Source organism: Lacerta agilis, chromosome 18 (assembly GCF_009819535.1).
Source record: "Lacerta agilis isolate rLacAgi1 chromosome 18, rLacAgi1.pri, whole genome shotgun sequence".
NCBI lineage: Eukaryota > Metazoa > Chordata > Lepidosauria > Squamata > Lacertidae > Lacerta > Lacerta agilis.
This window is the reverse complement of record NC_046329.1, coordinates 10346439-10369300: the sequence shown is the minus strand read 5'-3', so window position 1 is coordinate 10369300 and position 22862 is coordinate 10346439. Positions and strand designations below refer to the sequence as shown.

The 22862-nt window shown below is 45.7% G+C and overlaps 1 protein-coding gene across 1 annotated transcript; it reads right to left on the bottom strand.

The window, feature by feature from the left end:
- Positions 1 to 1838: 1838 nt before the first annotated feature.
- Positions 1839 to 21926, bottom strand: MED16 (mediator complex subunit 16). The gene is given in 19 exon segments (XM_033136717.1): positions 1839 to 2024; positions 2258 to 2341; positions 2960 to 3176; positions 3938 to 4133; positions 5816 to 5949; positions 7715 to 7790; positions 7792 to 7863; positions 7865 to 7927; positions 9516 to 9722; positions 11462 to 11614; positions 11616 to 11674; positions 12266 to 12353; positions 12355 to 12408; positions 12410 to 12423; positions 14663 to 14768; positions 16929 to 17360; positions 19165 to 19334; positions 20338 to 20445; positions 21791 to 21926. Coding segments are annotated over 19 exon segments (2496 nt in total). The 3' UTR covers positions 1839 to 1897.
- Between the last annotated feature and the right edge of the window lie 936 nt (positions 21927 to 22862).

Genomic DNA, 22862 nt, shown 5'->3' with positions numbered 1-22862 from the left:
TTATGCACATTCATGCACAAACTTACGTTGGTCTCTAAGGTGCTACTGGAAGGGATTTTTATTTTATTTTTTATTTTGTTTTGACGTATTTTCCTGTGTATAAGACAAGGTGTTCCCCCCCCCAATAAATTATGTCAAAAATTAGGAGGCGTCTTGTCATAGGCAATTGCCGAGGCCGTTTTCTTAAATCTGAGTCCCCCCCCAAAATAAGGGGCGTCTTATAGACGGAAAAAATACGGTATGTTACGAATTAAGGAGCCAAGACAGTAGTTTCTGCCTACGTAGCAATGCAATAAATAATGTTGGTTTTTAGAGGGGTCCCCCCCCTTTTGTTTGTTTTTTGTATGCATGCAAGCTTTCCCTGTTTTTCTTTTCCATCCTGTACATTTTCTGTATGTGTATAAATGCAAAATTAAAACTAGAAAAAATATATGAGAAAAAGAGAGAATTCGCGCGCGTGCGAAAAGCACACCGGTAAATATTAAGCAGGTTACATAAATAAACCAAGCCTAATCTTGCTGAAGTGAGCCTCATTTTCTTTCTGGTGTGTCGATATCATTTTTCGGTGTACAAACTCGCCCTCTTTCGAACCCCGCGCAAGCCTGCCAGGTAGGCCAGGCCGAGAGATTCTGTCCCCATAGATCTCCCATGGCTGAGCGGAGATTTGAACCCTAATTAGGGACGCTGGGGTCTAAACCATGGACCCTCTTGGGCTTGCCGATCAGAGGGTCGGCGGTTCGAATCCCCGCAATGACGGGGTGAGCTTCCGTTGCTTGGTCCCAGCTCCTGCCAAACTAGCCCTTCCCGGGTGCTTCTCCTCCTGTCAGCTCCAGAGAAAGCCACAAAGAAATACGGAAGTCGAGGGTCTCTGGCTTAGCGCACCCTGCGAGTAAAGTTGCTGTTTTTCTTTTAAAGTTGTGTGTGTGGGGGAGAGATAGGAGATTCGGCGAGGTCCCCTACAACGGAACCGATCAGGAGATTTGGGACCAGACGAAAGGAAGGGGATTTCTTTGCGCCGTGCAACGGTAGCCTGCGGAACTCACGGCCACAAGATTTTAGGAGGATACGCAGGGACGCAGGAAGCTGTTCATATTGAGCCAGTTTCTTAAAGGGTGGCGATGTGGTCTAAACCAGTGCTTCTCAACCTCGGGTCCCCAGATGTTGGTGTACTGCAACTCCCATCAACCGTAGCTAGCAAGACTAGTGGTCAGGGATGATGGGAGTTGTACTTCGACAACATCTGGGGACCCAAGGTTGAGAAGCACTGGTCTAAACCACAGAGCCTAGGCCGCCGATCAGATGGTCTCCAGTTCGTATCCCCGCAATGACGGGGTGAGCTCCCGTTCCTCGGTCCCTGCTCCTGCCAACCTAGAAGTTCGAAAGCACGTCAAAGTGCAAGTAGATAAATAGGTACCACTCCGGCGGGAAGGTAAACAGCATTTCCGTGCACTGCTCTGGTTTGCCAGAAGCGGCTTAGTCATGCCGGCCACATGACCCGGAAGTTGGACGCCGGCTCCCTCGGCCAGTAAAGCGAGATGAGCGCCGCAACCCCAGAGTCGTCCGCGACTGGACCTAACGGTCAGGGGTCCCTTTACCTTTTTACCAGGCCGATTAAATCCGAACAACCTTAATTACATCTCGCACGGGTCTATATTACAGCGAATGTTCAGAAATCTGGGGGTCAAATCGCAGCTCCATGCCAATCGTAGCAGCTCCGGAAGAGAAAAAGCATGGGCTGGGAAGAGACTCTGCAAGAAGAGGGAATGCCCAAAGAGAAACAAACAGCCTTTCTTTTTTGCAAAACTCAGAACCTTTGTATTTACAAAATCGTCCCCTTTTTTAATTTCTTGGGTCCGTCCTCCCTGCAGTCCTTCCTCCCGGCCTGCCGGGGGCGCCGTCACGAGTAGCCGAGGGGCATCCTCCTCCAGAGGCCGCCGCAGAGGCAGTTCTTGATCCAGCGCTGTTCCCACTGCTTGACGGCCGTCGTCTTGTTGGGCGAATGCAGCATGGTGACGCAGCCGCACCTGCGAAGCCAAGACAGGGAGATGCACCTAGCTCCATACGGCCGACACGGGCCGGCAGCAGCTGCCCGGAGGTCTAAGAGGGTGTGATTTTTCTTCTCCTTCCCAGCCCTGGCTGGAGATGCCAGGGCTGGCTTGCAGCCGCTCTCCCGCCAGGACCGAACCGGGGGTGCTGTAACCGCTGGGCAACGCTGCCTCCCGCCGCCGGGGGTGTGTGTGTGTGTCCTGGCACTCACCTGGTGCAGGATTTGCACTCCTCCGTGGGGTACGCCCCGAGGTGGAGCCGGCGCAAGTGGTCGATCTTCGGCTGCCCGGGGGCCCTGAATTAGGGAGGGAAAACATTGGCGTTTGGGAACCAATAATAATGATGATGATGATGATGATGATGATGATAATAATATAATATTTACTTTTTTAAAAAAAGAATTTATTGGTATTTAAAAAGAATACAAAAAGGAAGAAGAAAAAATACATACAAAATACAAACTACAAAACACAAAACAAAAAAAAGACTTATACAAAACATAAAAACACATCTAAAACAACAAAACGCCTATTTAACTATTTTAATCTTATTTAAAATCTTACTTGGGGGGGACTTCCTCACGACCTCTCTTCTGCGTTCATTTCAAATATACTGTAGTAACTTTACTTAACTCTACTTAACAACTGATCTTAATCCTTATCTATCATCTTATATCTATCACCTTATTCCTAACAAAAATACAGAAATCGAAAAAAACACAATTAATCTTCTTATGTCCAATTAAAAAAAAAATTATTTACATCCCAACCATCTGGCTGGGTTCCAAACAGAATATTGAAATGCAGTAATATATTAAACATTAATTCATCAAGGTATCACTGTTAAAAGCCATTGCCAGCTGTTGGCCCTCCTGTGGCAGGGAGTTCCACTGGCTCCCCATCACCTGGCCTACCTGGCGAAGGCGTCGAACTGCAGGGAGGTGGGGTGGCCCCCCTGCCCCGGTGGCTTCCCGAACTGCATCCGGACGGGCTGCTTGCTCTGCAGCTTGTGGATGATGGCGTCGTTGACGGGCAACCAGTCGAGATTCGGGATGAGCAGCTGGCTGGGAAGCAGGCAGCACTCGTCAATCAAGGCGTCGTCCGGCTCGCTGGGGTGGCTTTCGTCGCGACCTGAGCGGGGCAACGGGGCGGTCAGGCTATGAGGAACCACCAGGAGCAGCTCCTGGCTTTGGATCTGGGTACCTCGGGGAAATTTGCCCTGCATCTAGAAAGCTAGTGCATAAGGGAGCTAGGTTTTACTTGCAGATTTTTTTAAACAAAATTGCTTTTGCATGCACAGCTCAGCAGAAAACCCCCACCTCCACTCCTGCAGGGCTTTCCTCTTAAACACATGAAGCTGCCCCACTAAAATTGGCCTTCGGAATCCCTGCACCCAGAAAGCTAGTGCATAAGGGAGCTAGGTTTTACTTGCAGATTTTTTTAAACAAAATTGCTTTTGCATGCACAGCTCAGCAGAAAACCCCCACCTCCACTCCTGCAGGGCTTTCCTCTTAAACACATGAAGCTGCCCCACTAAAATTGGCCTTCGGAATCCCTGCACCTAGAAAGCTAGTGCATAAGGGAGCTAGGTTTTACTTGTGGATTTTTTTAAACAAAATCGCTTTTGCATGCACAGCTCAGCAGAAAACCCCCACCTCCACTCCTGCAGGGCTTTCCTCTTAAACACGCGAAGCTGCCCCCCTAAAATTGGCCTTCGAAATCCCTGCACCTAGAAAGCTAGTGCACCAGGGAGCAAGGTTTTACTTGCAGATTTTTTTAAAAAAATCTCTTGCGCCCAATGTATGCAGTTGCAACACGGCGCCCGCCGCCCACCTCCCGAGCCTCGCGCGACAGCCCTGCGGAGGAGGCCGCCGCCGCCGCCCCCTACTCACAGCACAGCCAAAGTTTGGTCAGGAGCCGGAAGAGGAGGGACATGCTGTCCTGGGTGTCCGAAGTGGCCGTGTAGATGGGCAAGCAGCTGGGTTTCAAGAGGCCCCAGATGCGGATCACGACCATCAGCTCGCGCAGCATGGCCAGGGAGGAGCCGTCGCGGAGGAAGCTGTGGCCCGGGCGGACGGGGCCGGAGCCCTGGGGGAAAAGGGGGCAGGTTAGGAAGGTTGCGGGGAATGGGCACGTCAAAACTCCTAATGTTTGATTTATATTTTGATTTTTACACTCAAGTGGGCATGCAAAGCTTCCCTTAAAAGGTGAAGGGACCCCTGACCGTTAGGTCCAGTCGCGGACGACTCTGGGGTTGCGGCGCTCATCTCGCTTTACTGGCCAAGGGAGCCGGCGTCCAGCTTCCGGGTCATGTGGCCAGCATGACTAAGCCGCTTCTGGCGAACCAGAGCAGCGCACGGAAACGCCGTTTACCTTCCTGCCACAGTGGTGCCTATTTATCTACTTGCACTGGCGTGCTTTCGAACTGCTAGGTTGGCAGGAGCTGGGACCGAGCAACGGGAGCTCACCCCGTCATCGCGGGGATTCGAACCGCCGACCTTCTGATCGGCAAGCCCTAGGCTCTGTGGTTTAACCCACAGCGCCACCTGTTAGACTCCGAATCTCAGGGTCCTGGGTTCAAGTCCTGCCTTGGGCGAACATTGCAAGGGGGTTAACCCACAGCGCCACCCGCATCCCAAACCTTCCCTTGCTCCCCGTTTAATGGGCGACAACAGGTCCCCTAAAAACGTTTCAAAGGTCCATATCGCGATATCCGTTCCGCGGCTTCTGACCTGGCAATATGGGGTGCGCGCAGGTGTGTGTTTTGGCTGTGCAAAAAAAATCACAACCTAGGAAAGGCCGTGAAGCCATCCGACGCCTCGACAAATCCTTATTTTGGACATTGTGATATATTCCAGGATATCGCGACGTTTAGCCGGTGATATATCACGAAGGTGAAAACCAGCTCCGTCCTTATTTCAGATGCGGGGATAAATCAGTGCGTTGCGGTTTTTTAGCTGGTGACATCTCACAAGTTGAAAACCAGCTCCATCCTCATTTCGGATATTGGGATATATCAGCATATCGCAACGTTTAGCTGGGTAGATATATCGCGAAGTTGAAAACCAGCTCTTTCTTTCTTTCTTAAAAATATCTATGGTTTTTCAATATCACAATTTTTTCACCTTCACCGAAAACAATACATTGATGAATTTTAATGAAATTATAAACATGTTTTCCAAAACGAAATTAGTCACTGATTTTAGTTTGACGCTTAAATTTTAGCTTTAAAATTTCTCTGCGATATGCTTTTACGGAAATGTTAATATTGGTCTTTTTGAGTTGTGTTATCTCATTTGCGGTGCCGTTGATTTATTTGATTCTCTTTTGTTTGTCCTGTTTTGTATTGTAAGATGGGCGCAGATGCCGAATAAACATCTATCTGTATCTGTGATACATTGAAGCATCTCCATCCTTATTTCGGACACTGAGATATATCAAGATATCGCGGTGTTTAGCCGGTGACATTTCGCAAAGTCAAAAACCAGATACCAGCCCTAACTGCTCGCCTATCCGTAGTTCCAGACATCGTGATATATATATATCGGAAAATCGCAATGTTCAGCTGCCGATATATCGCAGTGTTGAATATTATTGTCCATCTTACCTGCCGTTGTGCTCACCTGCGGGGGGGCGTTCGGAGCCACAGGTATTTCGGGTTTTCACTCGGAAAGCAAGCGGAGAGTCGGCTTGCCGGTCGACCCGGAAGATTAATTTGGGGAAGCGTTTGGGGGGGCTTGGGGAAGAGGGTGGGGGGGAAGTCCTCTCACCTGGTTCGGGAGGCTGGCCAACAGGTAGAGGACAAAGTCTCCGACCCACTGGATCAGCTGCTGGAGGGACTGCAAAGTGGCCATTTCCAAGACGAACTCCTCCGTCTTCAAGTTGATCATCACTTTGTCGATATCTGGAAACCGAGGAATTTACGTTATCGGCTAAACAAGCTCTAGCTTAGGGCCCCGCTCTCTTGGGGACCCCCCCCCCAAAAAAAAATTCAAAGGGGAAACAAATCCTGGATGTACATTCCAAAATATAAGATACAGGTGAAACTAAAAAAAATTTTAGTCCGTTCATGTAAGCAATTGTTTTCATTAGCTACTGGAGTTTAATGGCATTTCTTTCCTTTATAATAATTTTTATTATTTATACTATACTACAGAAGAAAATCAAACATACATTCACATACATTTTCCAGTTTTGGCTAACATAGCCGTGACTTCCCTCAGACCTTCCACATGGCTTTCAAAGTTAAATCTTAACATTATACTTCTTTAATCTACCATTGCTTACATTATCATAAATCTCATGCATACTCTAACTACCATACTTACAATAATATTTCTACACATTAACTACAAAACTTCTTGAAGTCCTATTAGCGTATTCAATTGCAAATTGTCTTTCAAATAGTTCATAAACTTTTAACCAGTCTTTGATGAATTTCTGGTCCCGCTGTTCCCGGATTCTTCCCGTCATTTTGGAGTTTAATGGCATTTCAGTCCAACGATGACTTTGATAAAATACATATTTTGTGATTTGCAAATGGCTCTAGATACCCATGAGGTCCATCAATGACCATATAGCATATATTCAACACGCACACAAAAAAACAGTGACCATTTGTTGTTGACAAAGGACAGCTGGACATACAGAATATCGTGGAAAAGTCCATTTCTGTAAGCAATTGTCTTCATTAGCTACTGGAGTTTAATATATGAGATAGACTCATGACATGCAAAGCAAGATATTTCAAGCCTTTGCTTGTTATAATTGTGATGATTATGGCGTACAGCTGATGAAAACCCCAAAGTTGAGATTAATTTGGGGTTCTCACCAGCTGGACGCCATAACCCTCACAATTGTAACAAACAAAGGCTTGACATATCTCGCTTTGCATGTCGTGAGTCTATCTCATATATTAGTTTCACCTTTTAAGTTGAATCACTGAAAGAAACGAACCTTTCCACAATATTCTAATTTTTCGAGTAGAAAACAAATAAAACCTACATGCAGCAACGGCTCCTCAGATGTAAGTCCGAGGCATAGGCAAATCCCAGCCCTACAAATGTTTGGGAATACAATTCCCATCATCCCTGACCGCTGGTTTTGTAGCTAGGGATGATGGGCATTGTAGTCCCAATATCTGGAGAGCCGGAGTTTGCCTATAAGTCATGGGCCCCGCCTGCTCCCCTAAAATATCCCTGCTTTGCTCCTTTCTATATATAGGGTGCCTACATTCAGCAGGTGCAAAAGGCTTGAGATACCTATGAGGTCCATAATGACCATTAGCATATTCAACACAAAAAAACAGCCACAATTTGTGTTTTGTGTTGCGTAGGCTCCTAGGATGTAAGTCATGGGTCCCGCCTGCTCCCCTAAAACATCCAGGTTTGCTCCTTTCTATATATAGGGTGCCCACATTCTGCTATTTATCATTATTAGTAGTTTGCATCGTATATTTTACACCTCTTATGATTTCATGATATAGCAGGTTTCTAGAGACCGGATTGTGAGTCTTTGTGAATTGTGTTTCTAAAGGAACTTCTGCCAATGAGTTTGCAATTATTAAGTTTGTTGTGAATAACATGGACATGCCTGTGATATTATATATTATTATTATTATTATTATTATTATTATTATTATTAATGTCACTGGGGAGGCTGCCACGCACCCACGTCGGTGATCTTGGAGCAGATCTCCGTCAGCCGGTCTCCGGGGCTTTTGTCCGGGGTGTTCAGGACCGGGGGGGCGGAGGAGCGATTTGAGGGTACAGCTGATGGCGATCAGGAAGAGCTTGGCGTGGTAGTCGCAAACCCGGGACAACCGTGGTGGAGGAGAGCTTGCAGAGCGACGCCTTCATGGAAATAATCCGCGTCGAGAGCACCTACGAAAAAGCAAAAATAAAGAATTAAAAAAAGGTTATCCCGCCGTGAAATTCTACTCGGTATCGACCCAGAGCAGATTCCGACATCTGTATTTTTCACTCATTGAGACGCACACCTCCTAAAAATGTCTGTGCGTCTTATGGGGCGAATGGGGGGTCAATCGCTGGCTCCCTTTCCGGCCCCCTTGCCCAGCATCCATTGTTGAATGTGCTGCAGAGGGAGGTTGTTTGTTCCCCAGCGACATGGGACTGGCTGGTTAGATTATCTGCCTGGAAACTGTAGAAACGGCTCCCTTTCCTTTCCTAAAGAAGCTGCAGAATTGTGAGTTGAACCGCATAAAAACGGGAATTTTCCCCTTTGCAAAAGAAGCTGCACAACTGTGAGCTGACCCTCAAAAAAACGGGAATTTTCCCCTTTGCAAAAGAAGCTGCACAACTGAGTTGAACCCCATAAAAACAGGATTTTCCCCCTATGCAAATGAAGCTGCACAACTGTGAGCTGACCCTCAAAAAAACGGGAATTTTCCCCTTTGCAAAAGAAGCTGCACAACTGTGAGCTGAACCTCAAAAAACCGGGAATTTTCCCCTTTCCTCTTTCCTCCTCTAAAAACTAGGTGCGTCTTATGGAGAAAAAATACGGGCACTTAGCAGGGTAAAAACTTAAAACAGGATTCCCACAAAAGTAGACCAGAGGCAATGAATATTTCATCCAGCAGAGGTTTGCTGCGACTGAAGGCGAATGAGCATCGTGGTCACATTCAGGATTGGCCCTTTCCATAAGAAATCCAGTCATCTGGTCATAATTATTAAGATGATACCAGCAAGAATGAGTGTGTCTGTATATACAGGTGAAACTCGAAAAATCAGGATATTGTGGAAAGGTTCATTTCTTTCAGTAATTCAACTTAAAAGGTGAAACTTAGATAGACTCATGACATGCAAAGCGAGATACGTCAAGCCTTTGTTTGTTATAATTGTGGTGATTATGGCGTACAGCTGATGAGAACCCCAAATTAATCTCAACTTGGGGTTTTCATCAGCTGTGCGCCAAAATCATCACAATTATAACAAGCAAAGCTTGACATATCTCGCTTTGCATGTCATGAGTCTATCTCATATATTAAACTGAAGTAGCTGATGAAAACAAATGGACTTTTCCACGATATTCTAATTTTTCGAGTTTCACCTGCATTTAAAGAAGATTTAAATCAAGTCTTACTGACTAGCGATTGAAATCGTGATTTAAATCAAACCCGCCCTGTCTGAAGTTATAACCCAAACATCGCTGACCTGCTTCCTTCTTTCGCGCAGAGAAGCTCCCAGAACCCTCTTGGATTAAGGAGAGCAAGACCGATACTTTCTGCTGCGCTAAGAGATGCAAACTGACATATCCGCCCGTCTCAAAAGAACCCTTTTCTATCCCCGAGGAGCTCGAGATGGCTATCGCCACCTGCTGGGGGGTTGCAAAATGGCTCCTCCATGCATGCCAGCGCCCTTCGGCGGCGCCCACTCAACTCCAACGCACTCCGGGCGAAGGAGCTTCCCGGTCTCGGAGGAGGCAGGACTGTCATTCCCCTCCCCGCCTCACCTGCTGCAGGGCCGCATTCTGCCGCATGTATTCTTCGTGTAGCTTCTCCACCAGGTTCTGCACCATGCTGGGCTGGACGTGAAGGAGGATGTCCCACCAGTCGTATCCGGTCACCATGCAATACTCCAGGAGGAACAGCAAGTGGCGGAGGGAGATGTTCATGTCGAGGATGTGGCCCATGGAGGGGGAGATCCGCAGCATGCTGAGCTGGCGGGGCGGAGAGGTCGGAAGGGACGGTAACCATTTAACCACCACCAAATAAGTGTTTGCATAGGTTTACATGCAGCTTACCTGTGTTCACATAGTTACAACACAGCAAGGGCATTAGTCAAGCAGAGGCTAATGGCTATCGAGAGGCAAAATGACTTAAGTCCCTCTTTTTTTAACCCCAGAGGAGCGGAGATACTTACAACTCCCAGCTAGGTATTTTACTCAGCTCGAGGTCCCCATTCCACAGAAGGGCGTTCACACTGGCCCGAAATCATGTCCTGCCATCTGCCGTATTGGATGGGAGGTATAGGGGGGTTCCTTTGGGCGACAGACTCTGTCCATGCGACTCCGGAGAAGTAGAGACTACAGACCACGTACTTCTCCGTTGCTGCTTTTATAGGGCTTTACGGAATGAACTTATCTCTCCGCTATTATGTGAGTCTCCTGGATGTCCCAAAGAACACTACGCCCAATGGCTCCTCTCAGATGCCAACCCTAAGGTCACAGCTGCGGTGGCAAAGTTCTGTGCTGTCGCTATTAAGCTTCGGTCCGCACAATTAGGTGGCTCCTGATCCTTCTTTTGATTTAAGTATTATATAATCCGAATTGTTGATTTTTTAATTAATTTCTAAATTTATTCTTTTAAAGCAATAATTATTAATTTTAATGTACTTTAATTTTAATACGGCCAAACCCCTTTTAGATCAAATCTCAGATCAATTTTAAATTGCAATTATTATTGATTCTGTATGTGTCTTTTGTGTGTGTGTGTGTGTGTGTGTGCTGGTCGTTGACCGTAATAAAGAACTACTACACATTGCAAGTTATGCTGATGATAACGACCTGATGGCAGAAAGTGAGGAGGAATTAAAGAACCTTTTGATGAGGGTGAAAGAGGAGAGTGCAAAATATGGTCCTGAAGCTCAACATCAAAAAACGAAGATCATGGCCACTGTCCCATCACCTCCTGGCAAATAGAATGGGAAAGAAATGGAGGCAGTGAGAGATTTCACTTTCTTGGGCTCCATGATCACTGCAGATGGCGACAGCAGTCACGAAATTAAAAGACGCCTGCTTCTTGGGAGGAAAGCAATGACGAACCTAGACAGCATCTTAAAAAGCAAAGGACATCACCTTGCCGACAAAGGTCCGTATAGTTAAAGCTCTGGTTCCCCAGTAGTAATGTACGGAAGTGAGAGCTGGACCATAAAGAGACTGATCGCCGAAGAATTGATGCTTTTGAATTATGGTGCTGGAGGAGACCCTTGAGAGTCCCATGGACTGCAAGAAGATCAAACCTATCCATTCTCAAGGAAATCGGCCCTGAGTGCTCACTGGAAGGGCAGATCCTGAAGCTGAAGCTCCAAGACTTTGGCCACCTCATGAGAAGAGAAGACTCCCTGGAAAAGACCCTGATGGTGGGAATAGATGGAGGGCACAAGGAGAAGGGGGATGACAGAGGTAGGATGGTTGGACAGTGTTCTCGAAGCTACTAAACATGAGTTTGGCCAAACTGCGGGAGGCAGTGGAGGATAGGCGTGCCTGGCGTGCGTCCGTCCATGGGGTCACGAAGAGTCGGACAACGGGGACCCTGAACGACCTGAACAACAACAGAGTACAGGAAATCGGATCTCCCAAAACACAGCAATTTACCAAAGGATGTCAGCTAGTATATTATTATTATTATTATTATTATTATTACTATTTATATTGTTGTTTGTTAGTTTTCCATTTACCTTCCCGTGGCTGTCGACGCCGACCAAGGCCAGCGACGTCCAGGACATTTGCATGGCTTTGAAGTGGACCAGGGGGCCGGCCGTCCGCTGCCTCTTGATGGCCTGCTCTTCGTACGGACGCTGGGACGTCGAGCCGTAGAAGACCGCCATGGTCTTGCAGGGAGACGCGGTGGATGATGTGGACGCTGCCGTCGTGGAAGGCGAGTGCGAGTCCTGCGGCGGGCGGCGGCGGGAAGGACGGCGGACAGCATGAGACATTTCAGAGGGAGACTGGAACTCAAGACCCGCACACAGGTCCCACTTACTGAATACAATGCGTCCCCCGGAAATCACTTTAAAAAAGGACCGATCGGTCCGTTGTTTGTAGAACGAGTCCCCGGTTTCCATTGATCCCTATGGAGAAATCTCTAATGCGGGATTTGAGCGCCCTGAATACAATGGTCTCGTTCGATATTAAAATTCATGTTCAGTTGCTGTTTTAGAGGGTTGTTTTTAAAAGTCCGGAACGGATTAATCCGTTTTGCATGGCTTTCTATGGGAAAGAAGCGCACCTCGGTTTTGGAACGCTTTGGTTTTGGGACGGACTTCCGGAAACGGATTAAATTTGAGGAACCAAAGCACCACTGAATAATATAAATAATAATAATAGATAATAATAAACTGGTGCCCTCCAGCCGCATCAAAGTCCCACTGTATATGCATATGAAGGATAAATGTCAAACTTTTGAAAATTCAATTAAAGAATAATAATATTACGAAATAAAATAAACAACACACCCAGGGGACAGGGAGAGGTTTCCTCACCTAAGCCAGGGTAGAATTTGGTGTCGTTGGCGACTTTCAAATCCGTGCTGGTCAAGGAGATGGGAAGTTTCGGGAGAGCCACGGCCGAAAACGCGGTCCAGGTCGTTGGCGGCCGAGAGTATTCGCCACTTCAAAATCATGGGGCGGCTTGTCGCCGACTGAGAAAGGTAAGGAGGCAGGAGTTTTGTTTGTTTTTAGCGCAGCGCAGCGTTAAGAGAGTCGGACTGGGACCTGGGTTCGAATCCCTCCCACTCGGCCACGGAGCTCCTGGGCGGACGCCTCGTGGGCCGGCCACTTGTGTCTCTGCCCAACCGACCTCGCATGGTTTGTTGTGGGGAAGAAAACAGGGAAGGGGGGAACTTTGAGCTCGTCGGAGGAGAGATAAGAGACGGGGAAATGAGTCAGAAGGAAGGAAAGGAGAGATAGAGATGGAAAAGTGAGTCAGAAGGAAGGAAAAGAGGGATAGAGAGGTGGAGAAATGAGACAGAAGGAAGGAAAGGAGAGATAGCGATGGAAAGTGAGTCAGAAGGAAGGAAAAGAGGGATAGAGAGGTGGAGAAATGAGACAGAAGGAAGACGGAGAGGATAGAGATGGAAAAGTGAGTCAGAAGGGAAGGAAAGGAGAGATAGAGAGATGGAGAAATGAGACAGAAGAAAGGAAGGGAAAGAGAGAGATGGAAAAGTGAGTCAGAAGGAAGGAAAGGAGAGATAGAGAGATGGAGAATGAGACAGAGAAAGGAAGGGAGAGATAGAGAGATGGAGAAATGAGACAGAAGAAAGGAAGGGAGAGATAGAGATGGAAAAGTGAGTCAGAAGGAAGGAAAGGAGAGATAGAGAGATGGATAAATGAGCCAGAAGGAAGCATGATACACTATTAAATCCCAAAAGAGGACAGGACAGTCTTAGGTATCCACAACAGCTGCAAAGGATTATATTGGCCAAAAACTGGAAAACTGAAGAGATACCAAACGGTGGAAGATTGGCAAATGAAAATGATCGATATATGTAACTCGCAGAAACTCACGAGACCAGAGGGGACGAAGCGGTACAGAAAGATTGAAGAAATTAAGAATATTTGAAAACTTATGCGAAGATTAGTATTTGAGAATTGAACTAGAAGATAAGTTAGGCTACAGTTAGGGAAAACAGATAAGATTAAATAAGATAGAAGTATGTTAAGGAAATTAGATTTAGAATAAGATTAAGGCATGAATGATGATTACACAATGTTAAGAAATTACTAACGATGTTATACAGTGAACGGAGAAGGAGAGGACGAGAGGAAGTCAACTAACAATGTTAAGGATTAGAATGATTAGAGTGATTATAGCCGATTTTTGTTGTAATTTTGTATTTTTGTAGTAGTGTGTAGTGTTTGTCTGTTACGTTTGTGTTATATTGTTGAAAACCTAATAAAATTTATTTTAAAAAAAAGAAGGAAGGAAAGTAGAGATAGAGAGATGGAGAAATGAGTAGAACCCCAAGGGGCGTTGGCGGCGGAAGGATCAGGTCCAATAGATCCACTCCCCTAAAACCCTCCTGAAAATGTCCCCGGGTTTTCTTGTTCAGCCCAGCAGTGCTGTCTGGAAGCTTGCCAATTTGTCACGTCACACGGACACCCATGTAATTCTCAAAAAGAAAAAGTCTAGTCTTGTTCAGATGCTGCAACGAACGCAGTCGCCATCTCTAACACACGTGTTAAGCGCCAGCATGAGAAAGCAGCCCCTCCTCGGTTTCGTGGAATCACAGAATTGGAAAGGGGGTCCCCCGGGGGTCATCTATCCCAACCCCCCCGGCAATGCCATCTGTACACGCACGGAAAGGCTACGTGCGGATTAAGTGCAGGGGTTGCTCAGACTCCCCGAACGACCTGCGCCAACATCCCTTTTGTCTGGCTGTTGTTTTTCCGGAGGGTGGAAAATGAAGGCGCCTTTTAAAAAAAAATAATTCTGTTTCCCAGTGGGAGAGAAAACAAGGACAATTGCCGTGCCAAAGCGGCAATTAAAACAACCGCCCTTCTCCCAACTTGCTTTGTTTCCGCAGCTTAGGAAAATTGCTTGCACACCAGCAGGGACGTAAATAGGAGGGGGGAACCGCAGGAAGAAAAAAGGGGGAAAGGTGCAATTTTGCAGCAGCGCCACCGTAGCGAAGCCTGCAATCCCCTGATTGGTCAGGCCAGGCACGGATGCGAATCCTGGCAGCCGCCTCGTAAATAGGATGTGCAGAGCTGGAAAAAGATTCCGAAAGGGCGATGAAAGGGTACGGAGGAAAGGTTTTATTATTATTATTATTTTTAAAAATGTTTTGCTGGAAGCTACCCAGAGCGGCCGGGGCAAACCCATCAGGTGGGCAGCGTTTATAAATGCAGGGAAGCAACACCTGAGCTCCGGAAACTCACCTGTGGGGGAGATCTGCTGGAATATGTTGTTGACCGGCAATCCCTCTTTCCGGAGAGACCAGCACTCCACGTTGCTGTTGTTCTGGTTGGAAGCGCAGAGCAACATCTGGGGGGGGGAGCAGAGAAAAATGCCGTTTACCAGGGGTCCCCAAACTAAGGCCCGGGGGCTGGCTGCGGCCCAATCGCCTTCTAAATCCGGCCCGCGGACTGTCCGGGAATCAGCGTGTTTTTACAGGAGTAGAATGCGTCCTTTTATTTAAAACGCATCTCTGGGTTATTTGTGGGGCATAGGAAATGTTCATATTTCCCCCCCAAAAAAAAATATAGTCCGGCCCCCCACAAGGTCTGAGGGACAGTAGACCGGCCCCCTGCTGAAAAAGTTTGCTGACCCCTGCCGTATTCCAAAGCACAACAGGGCAACAGTATCGCCGGCCAATATCTGATCATCAACGCTGCGATATACCGCCGGCTAAACGTGGCACAGCGGTAACTCCCTTTTCCAAGCGTCTCGGAAGCCGAACGTTTCGGTTTTTGGACGCCGGGAACCCGGACGTAAATGCCGGGTTACTTCTGGGTTCGGTGGGACACGCAAAATGTCCCGCGCATATGCAGAATCACCGAATCGTGCCGCACACCTTTTAGGTTACATCACAGTACAGTGGTACCTCCGGTTGCAGACAAGATCTGTTCCGGAGCTCCGGTCGGACCCCGAGGTTTTTGCAATCGGAGGTGCCTGCTCTGCGCATGTGCGAGGGTAGAGCACTTATGCGCATGCGGCGAAACCCAGAAAAAATACTACCTGAAAAGGAGACTACCTGAAAAAGCAATGCCCCACTGTGAAATGCTGGCTCCATTTCTAAGCATTGGGTATTGGGAGCTAAAGTTAGCAAGGAAAATACAAGAAAATAAAATAGAAGGATTACACGAGAGTAGCAAAGTAGTAAACTGGAAGAGATAGACCGACAACCTGGGATGAAGACAAGTGGAAGCCGTAAGGGAAGGGGAAGCAACAGGTAGTAGAAATAGACAAGTATGGACAGAAGAAAGGAAGAAAGAAGTACCGTATTACTAAAGGTCAGTAGAATTGATTTACATGAAATATGGAATTGGATGTTACGTCTTGCTTTGTATTATTTACAACAGAATTATTGGGAATATAGGAAGGCATTAATTGAATGCACTTTGTGGTTTTTCAGGAAGAATTTAACGTGTAATCTTTTAACATTGCTAATCTTTGGTTATTGTTTGTTTTGTTTTTTTATTCAATGTTCTTTTTTCTTTTGTATAGATGTAATAAAGTAAAGGAAAAAAAATACTTCTGGGTTTGCCGCGTGCGTAACCTGAAGGATACGTATCCAGAGGTCCACGCGACTAGAGTTACCACTGTAAAATGTTATCACAAAATAATAATTAATTGTAACCATCCTAAACCGGTTACCACCAGCTCGGTGGTCAGTAAGGACGCTGGTCCCCTCTGCAGACTGTCCGCCTCGATCTACCCCAGAAGGTCAAAGGGAATATATGGTGGACGTGTGCAATTATTGGGGAATTTTGGGATAACATATACAACAAACTGAAGAAACTGTTTAGAATTACATTAAAAAAAAACAACCCAGAGATTTTCTTGTTAGGGATTTTACCCCCGGAAATTAAAAAAAGAAATGAGAACGCTATTTATGTATATGCTGTCACAGCAGCTAGAATTCTTGTGGCTAGAAAGTGGAAAAAACGAATCAGTACCGACAATCTTAGAGCGGCGGACGCTCGTGTTAGATTATTTGCAGCTGGCGAAATTGACAGGAGGAGTTAGAGGAGAAATGACGCAGAAAACTTTTGGTGAATGGAAAATATTTAAAGAATACATGAGAATATATTGCAATAACAAGGCCATATTAGCAGAACTAGAGTGATACTTGTAATTAAATAAATATTGAACACTACTGAAGATAAAAGAATGAGAAATAAAGATCAAAACTGTGCAGACAAACAATGATGTAACGGAAGTACATTAAGAAAGATCGGAAGATTTGTATGTATGTGAGAAGTGTGGTTCTGTAAACCAATTTTAACTTTTCCCCCACGTGTTTTTCTTTTTCTTTTATTTTCCCCTTCTATTTCTTCTTCTTTTATTTGTATCGATGAGATTGTAAATATTTTTTAACGTGTGTAAATAAAACCCAATAAAGATTACTTAAAACAAAAAAACAAAGAAACAGAAGGTCAAAGGGAGGGGAGGACCCGAACTCGGCACCCGGGGAGCCCTCACCTGCTCGGACATGTCCCGGGTGAGGAATTTCAAGTGGGTGATGGCCGGGTACTTGTCCTTGCGGGCGAGGTCCGTGGTGCAGCGCATGAAGAGCGACGGCAGGATCTCGGTGTCGATCTTGCACTTCTCGTTCACCACGCTGACGCAGACCTTGTAGAACTGGACCGGCGAGGCGCTGCTTCCGTCCGACGTGGCCACCACGATGTTGCCGCCGCCCGTGAAGGCGATGTCGGCCAGGGCCACGCGGCACCGCAGGCGGCACAGGCTCTCCGTCGAGGTCAGCACCTGCCCGTTGGGCTTCAGCAGCGAGACGGTCACCAGGCCGCTGATGGTCACCGCGATCCAGCCTTCCATCGGCTTTCCCCCGAAGAGCGTCAGCGACGGCGAGAACTTGACGCGCGAGAACTTCTCGCCAAAGTTCGAAGCTCCCGACTGCGGGCGGAACGGATAAACACCAAGGGTTGCATTCGAGGCCGGATTGAGGTTTGATGAGACCCTAAGCTCATGAAGGTAATGGGGTCCTTTATACAGGCGAAACTCGAAAAATTAGAATATCATGGAAAGGTTCGTTTCTTCCAGTGATTCAACTTAAAAGGTGAAGCTAATATATGAGATAGACTCATGAAATCACACTAATTTGTGAAAGTACGGGAAATGAATGTGAAGGGGAGTGAAATGAGGAGGACAATGCGAAAAATGTAAGTTTTATTTAAAGAAGGCAGAAAAGGGGGAAATTGGAAGTCAAGTTATGGAACAATCTGTGATGTTTATATTATGTATATATATGTATATGTGTGTGTATATATATATATATATATATATATATATATATATATACAGGTGAAACTCGAAAAATTAGAATATCGTGGAAAAGTCCATTGATGTAAGCAATTGTTTTCATTAGCTACTGGAGTTTCATATATGAGATAGACTCATGACGTGCAAAGCGAGATATGTCAAGCCTTTGCTTGATATAATTGTGATGATTATGGCGCACAGCTGATGAAAACCCCAAAGCTGAGATTGTGAATTTGGGGTTCTCATCCGCTGTACGCCATAACCATCACAATCATAACAAATAAAGGCTTGACACATATCTCGCTTTGCATGTCATGAGTCTATCTCATATATTAGTTTCACCTTTTAAGTTGAATCACTGGAAGAAACGAACCTTTCCACCATATTCTCATTTTTCGAGTTTCACCTGTAAGAAGCACAATGCGAAAAATGTTTTATTTAAAGAAGACAGAAAAAGGGAAATTGGAAGTCAAGTTATGGAACAATCTGTGATGTTTATATTATGTGTGTATTTATATGCATATGATTAAAAACTTAATAAAAAAAGTACTTGGGGGAATAAATAAAAGTCTGGAACGGATTAATCCATTTTGCATGACTTTCTACGGCAAAGCGCTGCCTTGGTTTTGGAACGCTTTGGTTTTGGAACGGACTTCTGGAACAGATTCAGTTTGAGAACCAAGGTACCGCTGTACAGGTGAAACTCGAAAAATTAGAATTGTGAATTTGGGGTTCTCATCAGCTGTGTGCCATAATCATCAGAATTATAACAAGCAAAGGCTTGGCGTATCTCGCTTTGCATGTCACGAGTCTATCTCATATATTAAACTCCAGTGGCTAATGAAAACAATTGCTTACAGAAATGGACTTTTCCACAATATTCTAATTTTTCGAGTTTCGCCTGTATGTCCAGCTGTCCTTTGTCAACTACAAATGGTCACTGTTTTTTTTTTTTTTGGTGTGTTGAATATATGCTATAGGGTCATTGATGGACCTCACAGGTATCTAAAGCCATTTGCACATCACAAAATATGTATTTTATCAAAGTCATCGTTGGACTGAAATGCCATTACAAAGGAGTGTATTTGCACCTGCAGAGTGTAGGCACCCTATATATAGAAAGGAGCAAACCAGTGATATTTTAGGGAGCAGGCTAGCAGGCGGGGCCCATGACTGACATCCTAATAATAATAACTTATAATAATAATTTATTATTTTATAAATTATTATTAGGATGTAAGTCATGGGCCCCGCCTAGGAGCTGACACAACACAAAACACCATTGCTGGATGGATGTAGGTTTTATTTTATTTGTTTTTTGGAAGGAGTTTTTTTTCCCTTTAAGGCCCTAAGCTACAGCTTGTTCAGCTTACACGTAAATCCGGCACTGGCCACGGCCACAAGCCCCCCCCCCCGCCTCCCGCCCGGCCTCGCTCACCTTCTCCACGTGCAAAGCCAGCTTCACGCCGTTGTGCAGCCACGAGAGCGCCACAACGGGGTCCCCTTCGACCACGCTGCCCACGGCGCTCTCCCAGCTGTTGGCCAGGTGCTCAACCATGCTCCAGCACTTGATGTGCCCGTCGGCGTCGGCGGACAGCAGCCTGGATCCTGCGGGAGGGAAAAGCTCGGAGCAGCCCAGTCGCGACAATTCCCCCGTTTGGAATAAGGCGCCAGGAAAAAAACCTCCCCAGAGATTTCGACAGGCACTCACCTTAGATCTACGGAAGCTTTCCCTTTCTTTTTTTAATAAATGATTTTTTATTGTTTTAATCTATAGCTACTACAGAAAATAAAATATAAATTCACATACAGTGGTGCCTCGCAAGACGAAATTAATTTGTTCTGTGAGTTCTGTCGTCTAGCGAAAATTTCGTCTTGCAAAGCACTGACAGGGGAAGCGCGGTTTGACGGAAAAAAAAGTGAAAATTTTTCGTCTTGCGAGTCGCGCCCATAAGGAAATTCGTCTTGCGAGTCACCCTTTCGTTAGCGAATGCCTTTTGTCTAGCGAGTTTTTCGTCTAGCGAGGCACCACTGTACTACAGAAAATAAAATTTAAATTCACACACATTCATCTGCTTTGGCAATCATAGCCGCGACTTCCCTCGGCCCTTTCAAATGGCTTTCAGATTTCTATCTTAATTCTATGCTTCTTAAATCTGTCATTGCTTAAAATTCATCTACATACTAGTCGCTGTAAAATTCGTAATTGCAATAATATTTCCACGCTTATCTACAAAGCTTCTTGAAGTGCTATAAACGCATTCAATTGAAAATCATTGTCCCTCAAATAGTTCGTAAATTTAAACCAGTCTTTGATGGATTTCTGGTCCCGCTGTTCTCGGATTCTTCCCGTCATTTTTATCCGATTCTGCGGATCTACGGAAGCTTTCCAATCAAAGGCACATTTTCTCTGTCCCGAACTGCGTCCCCTAACGCATCATTGCGCCTAGAGGATCATCTCCCCTCGGCAGAATGATGGATCTGGCGTAGGACACTTAACTCTTGCCTTCGCCTAAACTCAAATCCCGCCGGTCTAATATTGCTAGGTTTATATATTTCGTTGCCATGTTTACTTTTGCAAACCGCTTTGGGAAAACCGGGGACTCCTTACCCGACTGATCCCATTCCAAGCAAGTAATGATTTCCACGTGTCCGGAATTGATGGAACAGACGTCCCAGGGGTGCTCCATGTCGAGGATGTGAATCATGTGGGTGAGGTCTAAGGAAGAAGGTGGGACACGGAGAAGGGCCAGACTTAGCGGGGAAGAAATCGGGCAAGGAGGCCTGGCGGAAACTCAGAAATCGAGGACTAACGCCGGCAGAATTAGTCCTACTAGAGAGAAGATAATAATAATAATCTATTTATTCCCCAGCCAGATCCATTGAAGAGAATGATGCACTTAGTCCCATCACTCTCAGTGGGTTTACTCTGAGAAGGATTTTGCTTGCTACAACTAGGGACGGACAATACCTGGTTTTCAGCATCGTGATGTATCACCAGCTAAATATCGCGATATACTGATAAATCACAAAAGTCTGAAATAAGGATGGAGCTTGTTTTCAACATCGCAATATATCACCAGCTAAGCATCGTGATATACTGATATATCACAAGGTCTGAAATAAGGATGGAGCCGGTTTTCAAATTTGTGATATATCACCCACTAAATATCACGATATACTGATATATCATGATATCTGAAATATGGATGGAGCCATGTAGAGGCATGTAGCCTGGCTTCACGGATTTTCCTAGGTTGTGATTTTTGCATAGCAAACACACTCAAACACACACACACACCATATTGCCAGGTCAAAAACCATGAAACCGATATCACGATATGGCTAAACACCGCGATATACTGAGAAATCACAAAGTCTGAAATAAAGATGGAGCTTGATTTCAATATCGCAATATATCACCAGCTAAGCATCGCAATATACCGATATATCACCATGTCTGGAATAAGAATGGGGCTGGTTTTCGACATTGTGATATATTACCCACTAAATATCATGATATACTGATATATCACGATGTCTGGAATAAGGATGGAGCTGGTTTTCAACGTTGTGGTGTACCACCAGCTAAATATCGCGATATACTGATATATCACAAGGTCTGAAATAATGGTGGGGCTGGTTTTCAACTTTGTGATATATCACCCACTAAATATCGCGATATACTGATATATCATGATATCTGAAATATGGATGGAGCCATGTAGAGGCATTGCCTGGCTTCACGAATTTTCCTAGGTTGTGATTTTTCCATAGCAAACACACACACACCATATTGCCAGGTCAAAAACCATGAAACCAATATCACGATATGGACTAAACCGATATCACGATACGGCTAAACACCACGATATACTGAGAAATCACAAAGTCTGAAATAAGGATGGAGCCGGTTTTCAAATTTGTGATATACCACCAGCTAAACATCGCGATATACTGCTATATCACCATGTCTGGAATAAGGATGGAGCTGGTTTCCACTTCGTGATATATCGCCTGGGTTTCCCGCTCTGGGTCTCCTCGGCGTTCCTGCCAGGAATTACCTTTCTCCTCCTCGTTCTTGAGGTCCGTCGTGAACGCAATCAGGTTGCGGCAGGACCAGGCGCACACCAGAGGGATGGAGGGGCAGTGGTTGCTCTTGGGGCGCTTCTCCCACTCGCAGACGTAAGCCAGGTCCATCTCTCTCCGGGATCGGCAGCGCGGGGGCAGGAGTGTGCCCGGCCGCTACCCAGAAGAGTACCGTATCCGGAACCCAGAGTCAGTCTGTTTCACAGGGAAAAAAGGCACAAATCATTAACTCCCTCGGGAAGGCGGCAAGTTCTGGTTTCCCTGGAGAAGTCAGGTGGCCATCTGGTCCTGGATACTTTCGCTGGGAAGTGTGCATGCACATGAAAGCTCATTCCAAGAACAAACCGTAATAAAATTTATTTCTATTCTAGTTGGTCTCTAAGGTTGCTACTGGAAGGAATTTATTTTTTCATTTTTTATTTTGTTTCGACTATGGCAGACCAACACGGCTACCTACCTGTAATTTTTTAGGACGCGCTCAATTATCTGCTATCATTTATTTGCAAATCTAGGAAGCTTTTAAAAACAAAAGGAAGCAAGAAATGGGAGAACACTTAATCCTGCCATTTTAATTCCTGGTGTTTGGTTCAGTTAAGACCACTGCTCTCCCGCTAGCTCCCAAGAGCTTTGCTTTGGTAAGAAAGAGAAAATATAAATTTCACAGGAAATGGTAGCTAACATGGGTCAAGTTCATTTTCTTTACAGGCCAATGGAGCATTTTCCCAAACTGGTTTTTTAAATTAATTTTTTTTAAAGGAGAAATCATTGCACTCTTAATTTTGCAAATCCAGCTCCCAGGGCATGCATTTAAATCTGCAAAATTAAGAGTGCAAGGAATTGCAACAGCAGCTTTTTCAATTGCCCCGCGAAGATTAATTGCCCCAGCAAGAAAAAGGGGAGAAATTTCCCCGGGAATTGGAAATTGACCTGAAAATTGCCTATTGGGGTGATTACCCAGCATTTAAAATGGTTAAATTCCTAGTTTTGGGGATATGCCCCCCCCCAGGGGTAACAAATGAACTCTTCCGTTCCTCCCCTACTCACCAA